At 39.1% G+C, this 19,307-nt stretch overlaps 1 protein-coding gene across 2 annotated transcripts in view; it reads right to left on the bottom strand.

The window, feature by feature from the left end:
- NPEPPS (aminopeptidase puromycin sensitive) overlaps positions 1-17,041 on the bottom strand; it is an 86,760-nt gene extending 69,719 nt beyond the window's left edge. Inside the window, exon 1 of one of the 2 annotated variants that reach the window (XM_024742791.1) lies at positions 16,957-17,041. In XM_024742791.1, the coding sequence (XP_024598559.1) occupies positions 16,957-17,014 (58 nt within the window). In that variant the 5' untranslated portion in view covers positions 17,015-17,041. Of the gene's footprint in view, positions 1-1,577; positions 2,667-16,956 lie in introns of those variants that run through there. The other variant, XM_024742800.1, reaches the window with a different exon arrangement.
- Between the last annotated feature and the right edge of the window lie 2,266 nt (positions 17,042-19,307).

The following is a 19,307-nucleotide window of genomic DNA, read 5'->3' as shown; positions in this document are numbered from 1 at the left end:
TTAAAATGGATGGTCTAGTAGTTAGGATTAGGTGCTTTCACTGCTGTGGCCCAGGTTCAATCCCTGGTCGGGAGCTGAAATCCCACAAGCCGCAGTGTGGCCAGAATTTTTTAAAAAAAGGATCCATTCTGCATAGAAAGCAGAACACAGTTCACAGATAAACTCAGAAATCCCAACAAGATCAGGAATTAAAAATGTGAGGTTTTGGGACTTCCCTGGTGGTCCAGTGATAAAGAATCCACCTTACAATGCAGGGGATGCAGGTTCGATCAGTAGTCAGGGAAGTAAGATCCTACATGCCGCGCGGCAACTAAGCCTGCGTGCCGCAACTACTGAGCTTGGACGCCTCAACTACAGCCCACGTGCCACAAACTACAGAGCCCACGCGCTCTGGAGCCTGCGCACCACAATTAGAGAAGAGAAAAACCCGCACCCCACAACTAGAGAGAGGCCTGTGCACCACAACGAAGAGCCCGCGTGCCGTAACGAAAGATCCTGCATGCCGCAACTAAGACCTGACACAGCCAAAAATAAATAAAATAAATAAATCTTTTTTTTTAAATGTGAGGTTTTATCTTAATGTTAATACTATTTATAAATTCTTCCCTTGAAAAATATGTCTTCTGTTTGTCTCTACTGTCTTTGCAATTGGTTTTAAGTTTCTTGTAGATAAAGGATACTTCAGACATGCTTTCACACTTACCAAACTACTACTTAAAAATGGATATTGGGACTTCCCTGGTGTTTCAGTGGTTAAGACTCTGTGCTTCAGGACTTCCCTGATGGTCCAGTGGTTAAGACTCCACACTCCCAATGCAGGGGGCACGGGTTCAATCCCTGAGCGGGGAACTAAGATCCCACATGTCGCCCGGCGTGGCCAAAAAAGACTCCGTGCTTCCACTGCAGGGTGCATGGGTTCGATCCCTGGTCGGGTAACTAAGGTCCCATGTGCCACGCAGTGTGGCCAAAAAGAAAAAAAAAAACTTTTTTTTAATGGATATTAAATAAAAACTCCTTGAATTACTACACAAATGACCACTTAAGCAAATAAAACAAAACAAAACAAAAAACTTTGATATGGGGACGGGAAGGCTTCAAATAAATAATAAACTTAACTTCCTTTAGTTAATTTATCTGAAAAGTAAGCAGACAGGCAGAACCTGGGAGATAGAGGGAAACATTCTGTACAATATTACTTGCAGTTCCACAATAATCGAAGGTACTTGATTCTAACATTAATTATGATGCTTACATAAATAATTATTTATGTACACATCAATAAGACTTAAATAAGGAATTCCCTGGCGGTCCAGTGGTTAGGACTTGGTGCTTTCACTGCTGTGGGCTCAGGTTCAATCCCTGGTCGCGGAACTAAGATCCTGCAAGCTGTGTGGCCCAGCCAAAAAAACAAAAAAGACTTAAATAAACCAAAATGTTAAATGTTTATAAAGCAGCCAAATAATGTAGGTTTTGGAACCAGTGCTTAAATGTTAGAATATATATACCTTCAGAGTAAAGTTCCATTAAAGTGGAAAATAGGAAAATGTGGGGAGGAAAAAAAAAAACAACCTACTCACCAAAATTGTCACTGAATTGTTTACGGTTGTCAAAGCATCTAAAGACACAATCTGTAGGGGATTCCCTGGCGGTCCAGTGGTTAGGACTCCGGGCTTTCACTGACAAGAGCCTGGGTTCAATCCCTGGCCGGGGAACTAAGCTTTCACAAGACACACGGTGTGGCCAAAAAAAAAAACAAACAAAAAAAAGGATCAACTGTTAATATATCTGGATTAAAAGATATGAGAAAGTTTTAATTTCTATTTGAAATGGTCTCACTTTCCTCTTTCCAAGGGAGAGCGGGTAGAAGAGTAGACAACTCATACTCAGTATAGGTAATATAAATCCTATTATACGTTATTTTAAGGCAAGTTCTAAGATTTCTGGATAAGTCTCAAGTGACTGAATGGTCACAGGATGCTAATTAGAAATTTTAATTTGTAGACTCATAATACCACAGACTGAATCAAGTCCAGAAACATTAACTAGAATATAAAAATCTAGAAAGACACGACAAAAGAGAATTCTAAACCAAAATGCGCCTTTCAGTTAGCTGCAGATTAGCAAGGTGGGAGAAAGCTAACTTAAAAAATTCACTCAAGTGACAGATTTAACTAGTACGGCAAAGTTAAAACACAAAAGACAGACACAATGAAATTTTGCAATGATAGATAACAAAGGGTGTACCTACAATATATATCATGTATGTTCAAAGCAATACAAAAATAGGCCAAAAAAATTACAAATATAAAATTGTTACCAAAAAACATTAAAAGGCCAATAGTATATGAAATGATATTCAACTATTAATAAAAAGTTCAAATGTAAACAATATATTTTTCATTTCTCAGATGAGAAAAAATAGAAAGATTCATAATAACATCCAGTAAACCGGGAATACAGCTATCCAAAACCTGTCACACTGGTTCACAAAAGATGTCTTTTGCACTACTGTTTATAACAGCCAAAAAAGGGAGGGATAACCAATATGTGCAACATTAAGAAATGGCTTTGTAGGGGGCTTCCCTGACGGCGCAGTAGTTAAGAATCCGCCTGCAAATGCAGGGGACATGGCTTCAAGCCCTGGTCCGCGAAGATCCCACATGCCGCGGAGCAACTAAGCCTGTGCAGCACAACTACTGAGCCTGTGATCTAGAGCCTGTGAGCCACAACTACTGGGCCTGCGTGCCACAATTACTGAAGCCCACGTGCCTACAGCCCGTGCTCCGCAACAAGAGAAACCACCACAATGAGAAGCCCACGCACCGCAACAAAGAGTAGCTCCCTCTCGTCGCAACTAGAGAAAGCCTGCACGCAGCAACAAAGACCCAACGCGGCCATAAATAAATAAATAATAAATAAATTTAAAAGGGAAATAACCTTCTTTAAAAAAAAATCAGTTGCTTTTCCATACTCTAACAATGAACAATCTCAAGACTTCCCTGGAGGCGCAGTGATTAAGAATCCACCTGCCAGGCCTCCCTGGTGGCACAGTGGTTGAGAATCCACCTGCCAATGCAGGGGATACAGGTTCGAGCCCTGGTCCGGGAAGAACCCACATGCCGCGGAGCAACTAAGCCCATGCGCCACAACTACTGAGCCTGCACCCTACAGTCCATGAGCCACAACTACTGAGCCCACGTGCCACAACTACAGAGCCCGCGTGCCACAACTACTGAAGTTCACATGCCTAGAGCCCGTGCTCCACAACAAGAGAAGCCACCACGATGAGAAGACAACCACAGAAAAGAGTAGCCCCACTGGCTGCAACTAGCGAAAGCCCATGCACAGCAACGGAGACTCAATGCAGCCAAAAATAAAATAAATAAATAAATAATAAATTTATTAAAAAAAAAAAAAAGAATCAACCTGCCAATGCAGGGGACATGGGTTCGAGCCCTGGTCTGGGAAGATCCCACATGCTGCAGAGCAACTAAGCCTGTGCAGCACAACTACTGAGCCCACATGCCACAACTACTGAAGTTCACATGCCTAGAGCCCGTGCTCCACAACAAGAGAAGCCACCACGATGAGAAGACAACCACAGAAAAGAGTAGCCCCACTGGCTGCAACTAGCGAAAGCCCATGCACAGCACCGGAGACTCAATGCAGCCAAAAATAAATAAATAAAGTTATTTTAAATGAACAATCTCAAAGGGAAATTAATAAAACATTCCATTTACAATAGCATCAAAAATAACATAAAATACTTAGGGAAAAATTTTAACCAAAGAGGTGAAAGACCTGTACACTAAAAACAACAAAATGTTGCTCAAAGAAGTTAAAGAAGATACAAATAAATGGAAAGACATTCCTTGTTCATGGATTAGAAGACTTAATATTGTTTGATGTCCACAATAGCCAAGGTGATCTATATGTAGATTCAATGCAATGCCTCTCAAAAGCCCAACAGTGTTTTTTGCAGAAATTTTAAAACCCATCCAAAAATTCAAACAGAATCTCAAAGGACCCTGGAGAGCCAAAACAATCTGGAAAAAGAACAAAGTTGGAAGTCTCACATTTCCTGATTACAAGGCTACAGTAACCTCAAAAAGTGTGGTACTGGCATCAAGACAGACATATAGACCAATGGAATAGAATGGAGAGCCTGGAAATAAACTCTTGCACATACAGTCAAATGATTTTCAACAAGGGTGCTAAAACCATTCATTCATTGGGGAAAAGGGAAGTCTTCAAAAAATAGTATTTGGAGGGCTTCCCTGGTGGCGCAGTGGTTGAGAGTCCGCCTGCCGATGCAGGGGACACGGGTTTGGGCCCCGGTCCAGGAAGATCCCACATGCCGTGGAGCGGCTGGGCCCGTGAGCCATGGCTGCTGAGCCTGAGCGTCCGGAGCCTGTGCTCCACGGCGGGAGAGGCCACAGCAGTGAGAAGCCTGCGTACTGAAAAAACAAACAAAAAATAGTATTTGAAAAACTGGATATCCACATGCAAAAGAATGAAGTTGGACCCCTTATACCATATACAAAAATGGATCAAAATGTGGGAATTAACACTATAAAAGGGACCTAAATGTGGGAACTAACACTATAAAACTCTTAGAAGAAAATATAAAAGTTTCATGAAGGCTTCCCTGGTGGCGCAGTGGTTGAGAGTCCGCCTGTCGATGCAGAGGACACGGGTTCATACCCCGGTCCGGGAAGATTCCACATGCCGTGGAGCGGCTGGGCCCGTGAGCCATGGCCGCTAAGCCTGTGCGTCCGGAGCCTGTGCTCCGCAACAGGAGAGGCCACAACAGTGAGAGGCCCGCGTACCAAAAAAAAAAAAAAAAAGAAACATTAGCAAGGATATGGAGCAACTGGATCTCACACAGCTGATGGGGATATAAAATGGTACAACCATTTGAGAACACTGGCAGTTTCTTTAAAAATTCTCCATTTACCATATTATGCAGCCATTGTATTCCCAGGTATTTTTTTTTAAGTGTTTTTATTCATTCATTCATTCATTTATTTTTGGCTGCACTGGGTCTTCGTTGCTGTGCATGGGCTTTCTCTAGCTGTGGTGAATAGGGGCTACTCTTCTTTGCAGTGTGCGGGCTTCTCATTGCGGTGGCTTCTCTTGTTGTGGAGCATGTGCTCTAGGCGCGGAGGCTTCAGTAGCTGTAGCACGCGGGCTCAGTAGTTGCGGCATGCAGGCCCTAGAGTGAGCGGACTTCAGTAGTTGTGACTCGCGGGCTCTAAAGTTCAGGTTCAGTAGTTGTGGCACACGGGCTTAGTTGCTCTGCGGCATGTGGGATCTTCCCGGACCAGGGATCGAACCCATGTCCCCTGCATTGGCAGGCAGATTCTTAACCACTGTGCCACCAGGGAAGTCCCTATTCCCAGGTATTTACCCAAGAGAAATGAAAGCACATGTCTACAAAAGGGCACATATTGCTTTTATATTTTAAGAATGCAACCTTTTATATTGGAAATAAAAATAAAATCACTAGGAGGATTTCTGATATCTGGTCTTACATGTAAGGAGCCTAGAAGTTGCCACTCCATCCTAACAACACAAGTAAAAAGCTGGAGAAACTGAAAAATCAACAACTCTCCTTAGATCCACCAGAGAAGTGAGGACAAAGAGCAAACCACTGCTGAAAAAACTGGAGACAGGCAGATACAGAATATCACAACATACCTGGGCAGAAACCCACAAGAAGAAATCACCCCTGGCAACTAGTGCTGGGGTAGGAATACCTGAACTGTAATTGATGAAGTGCTGGAGGCTCAGTGTGGACAAGCTTGAGAGTTTAAAATTCCAGGAGGACCCAGTCATAGGGAGACCCTCATGCTTTTTATGAGTCTTACCTCCAGGAGCTGTACCAGGTCCTAAAAGTAAATATCAGAGAAAAATCCTCTCATGCTTCCGGCAAGGGGAGGGGAAAAGAAACCATTCTGAAATATGCTAGAATATTCTGTTCTTAACAAAACCTGCCCTCAGAAGAAACTATTTTACCAGAGTTTAACCTGCTGGGGTTCCATCAGAGCCTAACCTACCTGGGGTAAAGTAAATGCCCAACTCCAGCCCCTCCTAAGGGGGCTACCTAAGTGGGTAAGAAATATTCTACCTAAGGGGGTAAGAAAACCTGAGAAGCACCAGTGAAGCTCACAGACCAGGAGCACAAGCTCACGGAAAGACTAAGATTTAATCATAGGACTAAAGAATGCTTCCGCTCCCCTCTTACCTTACCACTGCATTATTAAAGTCCTATTTATTACAGTTCCTTTTACCTAGTACATCATGTCTGCCTTTCAACAAAAAATGGCAAGGCACACTAAAAGGCAGAAAACACCGCTTAAAGACACTGAACAAGCATCAAAACTAGAATCAGATATGGCAGGAATGTTGGAATTATCAGACCTGTACGATTAATATCTAACAATGGATAATGCAAGCAGAGACATGGAAATTCTGAGAAATAAAAAGAAATGCTAGAGATCAAAAACACTGTAACAGAAAATAAATAATATCTTTGATGGGCTCATTATTAGACACAGCTGGAAAAGAATCTCTGCTCTTGAGGACTTGACACTAGAAACTTCCAAAACTGAGAAGCAAAGACAAAAAAGACTGAAAAAAACAAAAACACAACAAAATATCCAAGAACTATGGGAAAAGTACAAGAGGTGTTACGTACATGTAACAGGAATACCAGAAGGAGAAGAGAAAGAGAAAGAAACAGAAGCAATATTTAAAGCAATAACTAAGAATTTCCCCAAATTAATGTCAGAAACCAAACCACAGATCCAAGAAGCTCAGAGAAGGATAACGGAGGGGAAAGAAAAAAAAAAAAAAAACAATTACACCTACGCATTTAGAGTCAAAATTTAGAAAATCAAAGCTAGAGAAAAAAAAAATCTTGAAAGAAGCTGGAGGAAGAGAAAAACACCTTACCTACAGAGGACCAAAGATAAGAATTACATTCAACTTCTCAGAAACCATACCAGCAAGAAAAGAGTGGAAGGAAATCTTTAAAGTGTCAAGAGAGAAAAACTACTAACCTAGAATCCTGTACCTTTCAAAATTGTCCTTCAAAGTGAAGGAAAACCAATCTTTTTGTGAACCTAAACTGCTCTTAAAAAATAAAATCTTTTGACAAAGTGAGAATAGACTTTCTCAGACAAACAAAAATTGAGGGAATCTGTTGCCAGTAGACATGCTTTACAAGAAATGTTAAAAGTTCTTTAAAGAGAAGGAAAATTATATAAGTCAGAAACTCAGATCTACAATAAAGAAAGGAAGAGCATCAGAGAATGAGTAAATGAGAGAAAAATAAAAATGTTTACTTCTCTTATTCCTAATTGATCTAGAAGATAATAGTTTGTTCAAAATAGTAATAGCAGCAATGTATTTGATTATGTTGGCTTCTGTGTGGATGCAAATGTATAAGGGAAATGAATGACAGCAATGACACAAGGAATGGGAGAGAAGAATTAGGAATATTTTGTTATTATAAGGTACTCACACTACCTGTGAAGCAGTATAGTTTTATTTGAAAGTGGACTAGATTAGTAGTAAATGTATACTGCAAACTCTAAGGCAATCACTAAAAAAACTTAAAAAAAGGAATATAATTGATATGCTAAGAAAGGAGAGAAAATGGCACCATATAATGTTCAATTAAAACCATAAAAGGGGGCTTCCCTGGTGGCGCTGTGGTTGCGAGTCCGCCTGCCGATGCAGGGGACACGGGTTCGTGCCCCGGTCCGGGAAGATCCCACATGCCACGGAGTGGCTGGGCCCGTGAGCCATGACCGCTGAGCCTGCGCATCCGGAGCCTGTGCTCCGCAACGGGAGAGGCCGTGGCAGTGAGAGGCCCGCGTACCGCAAAAGAAAAAAAAACATAAAAGGTATCAATGGTATAAATACACCAATGAAAAAACAGACTGTCAGAGCAGATCAAAAAACAAGACCTAACTACATGCTGTCCACAAGAAACCCACTTTAAATATAAAGACACATATAAATTAAAAATAGAGATGGGACTTCCCAGGTGGTGCAGTGGTTAAGAATCTGCCTGCCAATGCAGGGGACACGAGTTCGATCCCTGGGCCAGGAAGATCCCACAACCCATGGAGCAACTAAGCCTATGTGCCACAACTACTGAGCCTGAGCTCTAGAGCTCGTGAGCCACAACTACTGAAGCCCATGATCCACAACAAGAGAAGCCACAGCAATGAGAAGCCCGCACACCACAACAAAGAGTAGCCCCTGCTCGCCACAACTAGAGAAAGCCTGCACGCAGCAATGAAGACCCAACGCAGCCAATAAATAAATAAATATTTTTTTACAATAAATAAATAAAAGAATTTAAAAATATGTTTCATAAAAAAATAAAGAGATGGGGAAAAGATATATTATGCTAACATTAATCAAAAGAAAGTGGAAGTAACTATATTAATTTCAGACAGAGCAGACTTCAGAAGAAGGAAACTTATCAGGGATAAAAAAGGGGAATTACATAATGATAAAAGGGGCAATACTCCAAGAAGACATAACAATCCTTAATATGTATGCCTCTAACAGCAGAGTGTCAAAATACATGAGGCAAAAATTGACAGAATAGCAAGGAGAAATATATGAATCTACTATTACAGTTGGAGATTTTAACACCCTTCTGTACGAAACACGCAGATCCAGCAGCAGTAACTCAGTAAGGTTACAGCTGAACTAAACAGCACCATCCATCAACTGGATATAATTGACATCTATAGACTATTTCATCAAACAATAGCTCATTATACATTCTACTCAAGTTCACATGGAACATTCATCAAGACAGACCACACTCTGGGTCATAAAACACACATTAACTAATTTAAAAGAATAAAAAATTATAAACTGTCTGCTCTCAGACTACAATGGAATTAAATTAGAAATCAATAAAAGAAAAATACTTGAAAAAATACTAAAATACTTGGAGACTAAACACACATCTAGAAAAGACACAGGTCAAAGAAGAAATAACCTTCCAAAACAGAAAACACCAGGCCCAGATGGGTCCACTTGTGAATTCTACCAAACATTTAAGAAAAATTATACCCGTTTTCTACAATCTCTTCCAGAGGATAGAGGCAGAGGGAACACTTCCTAACTCATTCTATTAGGCCAGCCATTACCCTAATATCAAAATCAGACACATTACAAGACATTACAAGAATACTACAGACCAATAAATATCTCTTATAAACACAGATGCAAAATTCTCAACAAAATATTAGCAAATCAAATCCAACAATATATAAAAAGAATTATATACCATGACCAAGTAGAATTTATCCCAATATGCAAGGCGGCTTCAATGTTCAAAATTAAATTAATGTACTCCATCACAGAAACAGGCTAAAGAAGAAAAATCACACGATCAAATGAATAGATGCAGAAAAAACATCTGACAAAATCCAACATCCATTCATGATAAAAACACTCAGCAAACTAGGAATAAAGATGAACTTCTTCAACTTGATAAAGAATATCTACAAAAACCCTACAGTTAACATCATACTTAATGAGAAACTCTGAGCTTTCCAGCTAAGATGAGGAACAAGCGAGGATGTCCCTTCTCACTTCTACTTTTCAACATCATACCGGAAGTTCTAGCTAATGCAACAAGACAAGAAAAGGACAGGAAACAAAAGGTATACATACTGGACAGGTAGAAATAAAACAGTCTTTGTTCACAGGTGATATGGTCGTGTAGAAAATTCAAAATAATCAACAAAAAACTCCTGTTACGAATAAGCAATTAAAGCAAGGTTTCAGGATACAAAGTTCAAAGTTGCAGGATACAAGGTTAACACATTAAAGTCAATTGCTTTCCCATATACCAGCAATGAATAAGTGGTATCTGAAACTTTTTTTAAATTATATTTTAGGGACTTCCTTGGTGGTGCAGTGGTTAAGAATCCACCTGCCAATGCAGGGGACACGGGTTCGAGCCCTGGTCCGGGAAGATCCCACATGCCGCGGAGCAACTAAGCCCGTGTGCCACAACTACTGAGCCTGCGCTCTAGAGCCGGCAAGCCACAACAACTGAAGCCCGCACACCTAGAGTCCGTGCTCCGCAACAAGAGAAGCCACCGCAGTGAGAAGCCTGCGCATCACAAAGAAGAGTAGCCCCCACTTGCCACAAGTAGAGAAAGCCCACACGCAGCAACAAAGATCCAACACAGCCAAAAATAAATAAACAACTTAAAAAAAATTATCATTTACATTATCACCCCCCAAAATGAAATGCTTAGGTATAACTCTAACAAAATATGTACAAGATTCATATCTGATGAAAGATGCCAAAGAAGTAAATGAATAAAAAGATATTTCATGTTCATGGATAAGAAGACTCAATACTGTCAAGATATTTCCTGTTCCCAACCTGATCTACAGACTCAATACCAATCCCAATCAAAATCCCAGGAAGTTATTTTGTGGGTATTTTTAAATTGACTCTAAAGTTTATATGGAGAGGCAAACAATCCAGAATGTCCAACTCAACACTGAAGAAGACAAAGTCAGAGGACACTACCCAATATCAAGACTTATTATAAAGCTACAGTAATCAAGATGATGTGGTACTGGAGAAACAAGAGAAAAATAGATCAATGGAACAAAACAGACAGCCTAGAAATAGACCCACATAAATATAGTCAACTGATCTTGACAAAGGAGCAAAAGCAATACAATGGACCTATCTTTTCAACAAATGGTGCTGGAAACTGGACATCCACATGCAAAAAAAAGAAAAAAAATCAATCTAGACAGACCTTACCCTTTTTATAAAAATTAACTCAAAATGGATTATAGACCTAAATGTAAAATGCAAAACCATAAAACTCCTGGAAGATAACATAGGAGAAAATCTAATTGACCTTAGGTATGGTGATGACTTTTCACATACAACACCACCAAAGACACAATCCATGAAAGAAATAAATGACAACCCGGACTTCATTAAAATTAAGAACTTCCGCTCTGAGAAGGACAACATTACAGAGAATAAGAATTCAAGCCACAGGGTAGGAGAAAATATTTGTGAAAGACACTCCTGATAAAGGACGGTTATCCAAAATGTACAAAGAATTCTTAAAACTCAACAATAAAAAAAAGAACAATCCAAGTAATATTGTGCAAAAGACCTAAACAGATATCTCACCAAAGAAGATATATAGAAGGCAAGTAAGCATATGAAAAGATGATCAACATGAAGTCATTAGGGTCCTGCAAATTAAAATAATGGCATACCACTGCACACCTATAGAATAGCCAAAATCCAAGACACAACAACAAATGCTGGGGAGTATGTGGAGCAACAGGAACTCTCATTCATTGCTGATTGGAATCCAAAATGACAGTCACTTTGGAGGACAGTTTGACAGTTTCTTACAAAACTAAACACACTCTTCTATCATAGGATCCAGGAATCATGCTCCTTGATATTTAGCCAAAGGAGTTCAAAGCTTATGTCCTCACAAAACCCTACACATGGATATTTACAGCACCTTTATTCATAACTGCCAAATCTTGGACACAACCAAGAGGACCTTCAGCAGGTGAATGGAAAAAAAAACTGACACATACAGACAAGGGAATATTATTCAGAGCTAAAAAGAAGTGAGCTACTGAGCAATGAAAAGACATAGAAGAAATGCATATTACTAAGTGAAAGAAGCCAATCTGAAAAGGCATGACTCCACCTAATTCTAGAAAAGACAAAGCTATAGTAAAAAGATTAGTGATTGCCAAGGGGAGGGATGGGTAAATAGGCAGAGCACGGAAGATTTTTAGAGCACTGAAAAACTCTGTACAGGGCTTCCCTGGTGACGCAGTGGTTGAGAGTCCTCCTGCCGATGCAGGGGACACGGGTTCGTGCCCCGGTCCGGGAAGATCCCACATGCTGCGGAGCAGCTAGGCCCGTGAGTCATGGCTGCTGAGCCTGCGCGTCCGGAGCCTGTGCTCCACAACAGGAGAGGCCACAACAGTGAGAGGCCTGCGTACCGCAAAAAAAACAAAACAAAACAAAAAAACTCTGTACAAGACTATAATGGTAGATACATGTCATTATACATTTGTCAAAACCCATGGAATGTATCACAGCAAGAATGAACTGTAAGGTAAACTATGGACTTTAGGTGATAATGAGGTCAATGTAGGCTCATTGACTGTAACAGATGTACCATCTGGTTTGGGATGCTGATAGTGGGACAGGCTGTATGTGTGGGGACAGGGGCTATATGAGAAATCTCTGTACTTTCTACTCAATTTTGCACTGAACTTAAAACCCTAAAAAATAAAGATTTTAATTAAAAAAATTAAATCAACAAAATTTAATTCAGAAAACAGGCAGCTCTGATAGTTACCAAAGAACTGGGAAAATATTTGGTTCCTCAATGTAGCCTGGACACTATGGTTAGCTTATGCATTAATTCATCTATTCTTCAGAACAGTAATAGTACATAACAGACTTTATTTTCAAAATTCCCAAAATTCGGGAGTTCCCTGGCAGTCCAGTGGTTAGGACTTGGGACTTTCACTACCATGGGCCTGGGCTCAATCCCTGGTCAGAGAAATAAGATCCCACAAGCCTCACGGTGTGGCCAAAAAAAAAAAAAAAAAAATCCCAGGGACTTCCCTGGCAGTCCAGTGGTTAAGACTCTGCCCTGCCAATGCAAGGGATGCAAGTTCGATTCCTGGTTGGGGAACTAAGATCCCACATGCTGCGCAGCATGGCCAAAAGATTTAAAAAACAAACAAAAAAAGAACACCCCAGAGAATCTGGGAGTTCTAAGTAAAATAAATAAATAAACAAACAAATAAATAAAATCCCCAAACTCAATACACTTGGGAATAGTAAATAAACGAGAGACAAAATAAAAACAAGTTCTCAAAAACAATGCCATTTTAGTGCTCGAAAAACTAAAAGCTACCTAAAAGAGCTATTATGCTAGATTCTGAATTTTTTTAAAGTACATACCACTGGAACTCATATAGCAAACTAAAACAATTTGCTTAACATATTTAATAGTGATATGGCATAATATACATAATTTATATCAGTTTCAATTAAGAACTTAGAAGGGTTCTTTCTCTTTTTTTTTTTTTTAAAAAAAACACTTTTTCTTTTTTTTTTCCTGGACGCGGGCCTGTCACTGTTGTGGCCTCTCCCGTTGCGGAGCACAGGCTCCAGACGCGCAGGCTCTGTGGCCATGGCTCATGGGCCCAGCCACTCCGCGGCATGTGGGATCTTCCCGGACCGGGGCACGAACCCGTGTCCCCTGAATTGGCAGGCGGACTCTCAACCACTGCGCCAATAGGGAAGCTCTGTTTTCCTTTTTCTTTCTTTATTTTTGGTTGCATTGGGTCTTCGCTGATACACGGGCTTTCTCTAGTTGCTGAGAGTGGGGGCTACTTTTCGTTATGGTGCGTGGGCTTCTTATTGTGGTGGCTTCTCTTGTTGCAGAGCACGGGCTCTAGTCACGTGGGCTTCAGTAGTTGTGGCATGCAGGCTCAGTATTGCACTGCGTGGCATGTGGGATCTTAGTTCCCCAACCAGGGATCTAACTATGTTCAAGTCTTATCTTCATGTCCAAGTGATAAGAATATGCATACACACCACAGTTCTCTGGAATCCCTCTTTAGAGGTTGCAAAATCAACAGAACTCAATATGGCCCACAAAAATGTTCTGTTTGGCCAGAAAAAGTTCTTTAAAATGTCAGTAGATTTACGTGAGACATGGACTCTTTGGTTCAGCCTCTGCCCCAACGTTCTTATTTTCCTACATCCAGCCCAATTCATTCAAGGTTGTTATTTGCTTAACCCCACAGTAACTTTGGTTTTAGGCCCCTACCCTATATTGTTATTTGTGTAACTAAAGTTATACTCAGACTTCTTTGAAAACTTCCTTATGAAATATGATATATTTCAATACATTTGTATTAGAAAGGAATATATTCCCTTCTCTTTCAATTCTCCTGACTTTGAGGGCTAGCACTTAATTAGTCACATATGTATTTTCAGAACAATGCCATGAACAATTCTATTGCAAAGAGAAGATGGTTTATTAATGTTTTTACTAATCCACACATAACTGTATGACAGAATATAGATTACTAACAGTTGGATAAAAGCTTATGATCAAGTGTGAGGAACGTTTCCTATTTTTGAAGTGAATAGTTTTGCTCAAAATTAATATTTGGCAGTATTTCTAAGCTGTTTGTTTTATCCTTCCATTAAACACACACACACACATATGCGTAACACTGAAATATACAATCCTACTTTAAGAATAAATGTGTTAAAATTTACATGCCTTCTATGGATAAACCAAAGTGATGCTGGTGGATCTGAAACTATATATTAGAACTCTGCATGAAATATGATGTAACCAATGGAAAAACTTTTTCTTACACAGCTAATTCTGCAAACACATACCTGACAGAGTATACTAAGGCAAAAGTTGGTACAAAACTTTCAAGTGATCATTCTCTATGTGGTTATGCCCAAGCCATCAACTATTAATGATAAATTAAAAGACTCTTTACCTGTCAGGACCTGAGTTCAGGCACTCAAAAGTTTCGTATTTCTCTTGCAGAAGCTGATGACAATACTAATCCCTGCACTGTGTAGGGAGGTGCATTCCTTGCACTGGCTTAAGTGCTAATGATTTCACCAACCCTTGAAGTGCAGAACAGTAAAAAAACAGTTTTCAGCCGTTTTTCTTACTGATTTCTCATTTTAAAAAATATTACAAAGATTTCAAATAGGTTTTAAAATAAATTATTTCTGTTTAAAAGGCAGTGCTTTAGTTTAAAAAAGACACACGCCAATCGATCTTTCTGGGTTACTGCACATATCACAAGATGGCCTTTTTCATCAATTAAAAACTTACACAAAGAAGCAACAACTTCACGCCTTCAAATCATTTTCTGATTTTACCTGAAAGCACCAAGATTTTGGCTACAGATATGTAAAACGGTCTTCCAGAAGGCAATCCTAAGTAGGTACTAGATGAGATTAGCTGGGTTAAAAAATGGTATCTCTCCTATTAACCCATTTATCACCCTGTCACCAGCATACAGCCCTAGAAGGAGCTGACAGTCAAGTTCACAACTATTAGTTTCTAAAGAAACAATATTATACTCTCCTAATAAGATAAAAATCAAGAAATGCTTCTCTATCTAAGGGCAAAATTAAGCTATGTATATATCTGGAAGGCCAAATCTATCTGTTCTGACTCCTTAAAACATGAAATTAATACAACTCCCCATTCTTTTATACTCTAAAATTAAACGGGTTTACACGACTCCAGGTATTTCCTACTGCTATAGGAGAACAAATTGAGAAGTGTACCTTAGCTAGTTCTGAAGAAAATATTTTATGTATCTAAAAAAATTTAATGTTTTATATGAATCACTCTCCAAATCCTCTCTACTGTATGAATTTTCATTGAGAATACTAACGCTGCTTCCTTAAGATTCAGATCATTATGAGCTTGGCACCATTCAGTTATGCATATTCAAACATTTAAATTCTCTGAATTCTTTCCTGGCATCTCAGTAGAGGAGGATAAAAAAACAAACCTGAGCTGAAACCATGCCAGCTGGAGGGTACACACTTATTTTACTAGTTCTACCTACCTAAACTTGACAACATTTTAAAACCCTATATTGAATGTAAATGTTCTCTATCTACAACAAAGAAAGCTTGCCTCGATATGCCTAGCTAAGGTGCTCCCATTTTTCTTCAGCTAAAGAAATTAAACAGTCTCTCTTTCATTTACCAAACAATTTTTTTTAAAGTTGGCACTCAATCAAAGTCCATTTGAAGGATCTGTTCCTCTAACTTAAAATGGCAGCAGCTGATCTCAATTATGATCAACTGAACATAAGTACTTCTTGGCAATAATATGCTCAACTGCTACTTGCATTTTTTAATCTTTCTATGGACAAGATATTTTAAGAAAAATCCACAAAATAAATATAGCCAGGCCTTAAAATGTTACTTGTATGCTTATTTTCAGTATAATGTAAAGAAGGGAAATAGCAATACAAAATGTAAATTAAAAGGTCAAATTTCTAACTTAATTTATATCAAATGAGAAGACTTTCTAAGAGGAAAAGTCTGAGTAGTAGAGGCTAACCAATAAGCCATTTTAACAAGGAATGTGAAGAAGTCAAGAGTAAAAAGTAATTCAGATCCAATATTAATACACTTGTGAGTTTATACCAAACTTGATAACTTTTTAAAATGCAGTTTATGTGGGAATAAGAATTCAGGCCAAAACTGATTATTCAATTTAATTCTTCCTGTAATTACAAGGTCCAAAATATTTCTTATTTTAAAGATGCTAATTGAGTTCCCTCACATTCTATACCATGTTTCTTTTAAACATATTCTTCCCCTGTAATTAACTCCATCATCTAGTTTCTAACCTTCACATTAGATCTCATAAAGCAAATATTTTTCTCCCAATTATGAGTAACACTATCTCAATTTTAATCTATTTTTCAAGAGAAAACAAAAAAACTTTAAGAAAACCGCATATGAACTAAGCCTGCCTGAGAAACTTTTCATGTCCAAAGTACTTAATTTTTAAATAACTCTTCAGCTTTACATGATTGGTATTATATTTATTTTACACTCATGAAATGTGATCTGCCTAGGGTCACAAAATAAGTTAATGTTTGAAGCAGAATTTAAATTGTTATATTTCCTTTATCTTACATTACTCAAATATCTCCTATGAACATCTAAAGAATTTTCCTATTTCAAAAGTAACAAACATTAATATCTTAATTTGCAAGTGTATATATTATGTATACACACACACAAAAGCACATACAAGTACATATTATACATAAACACAGAGACAGCAAATTAAAAGGGAAAACAGTGCTTACCTTCGTCTCCTTCTGGTACATATGAAGCTGTAATAATGTCAATATCAGCACAATTCATCACAATCTGATTGGTTACCTGCCTCACCTAAGGAGAAAAAAAAAAAAAAAATCGGCAATGTCAGAAATAGCCTAGGTTAATAATACGTACATCTTCATCTCAGCCTAAAATATGTCACAGGCAATTTTTAAAAACCCATACATCAGCGGTTCCCACCTTTTTGGCACCAGGGACCGGTTTTGTGGAAGACAATTTTTCTATGGATGGGGGGGGTGCGGGTTTCAGGCGGTAATGGGAGCGATGGGGAGCAGCAGATGAAGCTTCACTCCCTCATCCGCTGCTCACCTCCTGTTGTACAGCCTGGTTCCTAACAGGCCGGACTGGTACCAGTCCGAGGCCCGGGGATTGGGGACCCTTGCCAAACACCACTTAAACCAATACTAAATATATATGCATCAATGGTATAAATTAATGACTAGTTCTGAATAGATATTATAATATCTGGATTATATTAAAAGCAATAATAAATACTTAGGTATTTCACAGAATTCAAAGATCTGACCAATGAACTAAATAAAAGCCTTTTTTTTTCTACTTAAACTTGATTTAAAACAACTTCTTTTTTTTTTGCTGTACGCAGGCCCCTCACTGTTGTGGCCTCTCCCGTTGCGGAGCACAGGCTCTGGACGTGCAGGCTCAGCGGCCATGGCTCACGGGCCAGCCACTCCGCGGCATGTGGGATCTTCCCGGACCAGGGCACAAACACGTGTCCCCTGAATCGGCAGGCGGACTCTCAACCACTGCGCCACCAGGGAAGCCCTAAAACAACTTCTTAATTAAACTTTTTAATATCAAAAAAATTTTAATTAGGAAACATTTCTTATATGTTGCAATTAATCGTGTATTTCAACCTGCACATCAAAACCATCATGAGGGTCCCCTCTTTTTGTAAGGATAGAGGAAGAAATCTGGTATCATAAACTATGTCAGAACTTCATAAAACACTCTCTAAATTTTTTCTTTTCCTGAAGAAACATTTTGAATATAACAGACACTAATGACTCACCACCAAGATTAAATAAACTTTTAAGACTTTGTCTTACTTGATTTAGATCCAAAAAATAAAATACAGATATAATGAAAGCCCATTCCTCTCTTCCTCATTCCCTAGAGATAACCACTATCCTAAGGCTAATGTATATCTCTCTCATATACGTTTAGTACTTTTGTTACATATATAAAGATCAGCAAACAATGTTTTTAATCTTACACAAGTGGTATCAAAAGTGTGTATAACCTTTTGCAACCTGTTTTTTTAATTTAACATTGTTTCTGAGATAGGTAAATGCTGATAGATGTAAACCTAACTCATTAATTTAACTTCTGCATAGTAGTATTCCATTCTATAAATAAACCACAGTTATTTATCCATTTCCTTCCTGAAGGAAGTTAGGTTATTTCCACTTTTTTGTTATGTAAAAGAGTACTATAATAAACATCTTGGCCCATGTCTTCTTGTGCACCCATTTTCTTTACCAAGAATTGCTAAAATTATCCTCCAGAGTAGTTTCAATGCACGCTCCGATAAGCAAAGAATAAAGAAATCCCAGTTTCAGCAACCTCCAAAAAACTTAATTTTTCGACAGTCTGCTGGGTATTAAATGGCATACCAGGGACTTCCGTGGTGGCGCCGTGGTTAAGAATCCGCCTGCCAATGCCTGCCAATACAGGGGACACAGGTTCGACCCCTGGAAGATCCCACATGCCATGGAGCAACTAAGCCCGTGTGCCGCAACTACTGAAGCCCGAGCGCCCTAGAGCTGTGATCTGCAAGAAGAGAAGCCACCACAATGAGAAGCCTCCACACAGCAAGGAAGAGTAGCCCCCGTTCGCCACAACTAGAGAAAGCCTGCGCACGGCAACAAAGACCCAATGCAGCCAAAAATAAATAATAAATAAGTAAATTTATTTTAAAAAATGGTATTCCATTATTGTTTTAATTAGAATTTCTCTGATTACTAGTAATATTAGTTACCTCTTTTCTCTTTCTTTCTCTTTCTCCTTTCTGTTTCTCTTCCTCTGCCTCCCCCACCCCTGCTTCCCTCCCTCCCTCCCTCTTTCTTTCTTTTTTGACCCTTAAGTTTTTCCTCTCCTACTTGCTCATTCATAACCCTTGCTCATTTTCCATTTGGTTGGAACCTTGTTTTTCTATAACTGTTGCATTACACAAAATCTCAAATTCATTTTCAGACATTTTAATGGTCTAAATCTAAAATAACAAAAATACAGATGTCCTGGGCTTCCCTGGTGGCGCAGTGGTTGAGAGTCCGCCTGCCGATGCAGGGGACACGGG

Source organism: Neophocaena asiaeorientalis, unplaced genomic scaffold (assembly GCF_003031525.2).
Source record: "Neophocaena asiaeorientalis asiaeorientalis breed wild unplaced genomic scaffold, Neophocaena_asiaeorientalis_V1.1 scaffold1, whole genome shotgun sequence".
NCBI lineage: Eukaryota > Metazoa > Chordata > Mammalia > Artiodactyla > Phocoenidae > Neophocaena > Neophocaena asiaeorientalis.
The sequence above is the reverse complement of the archived record's forward strand: the minus strand, read 5'-3'. Positions and strand labels throughout refer to the sequence as shown.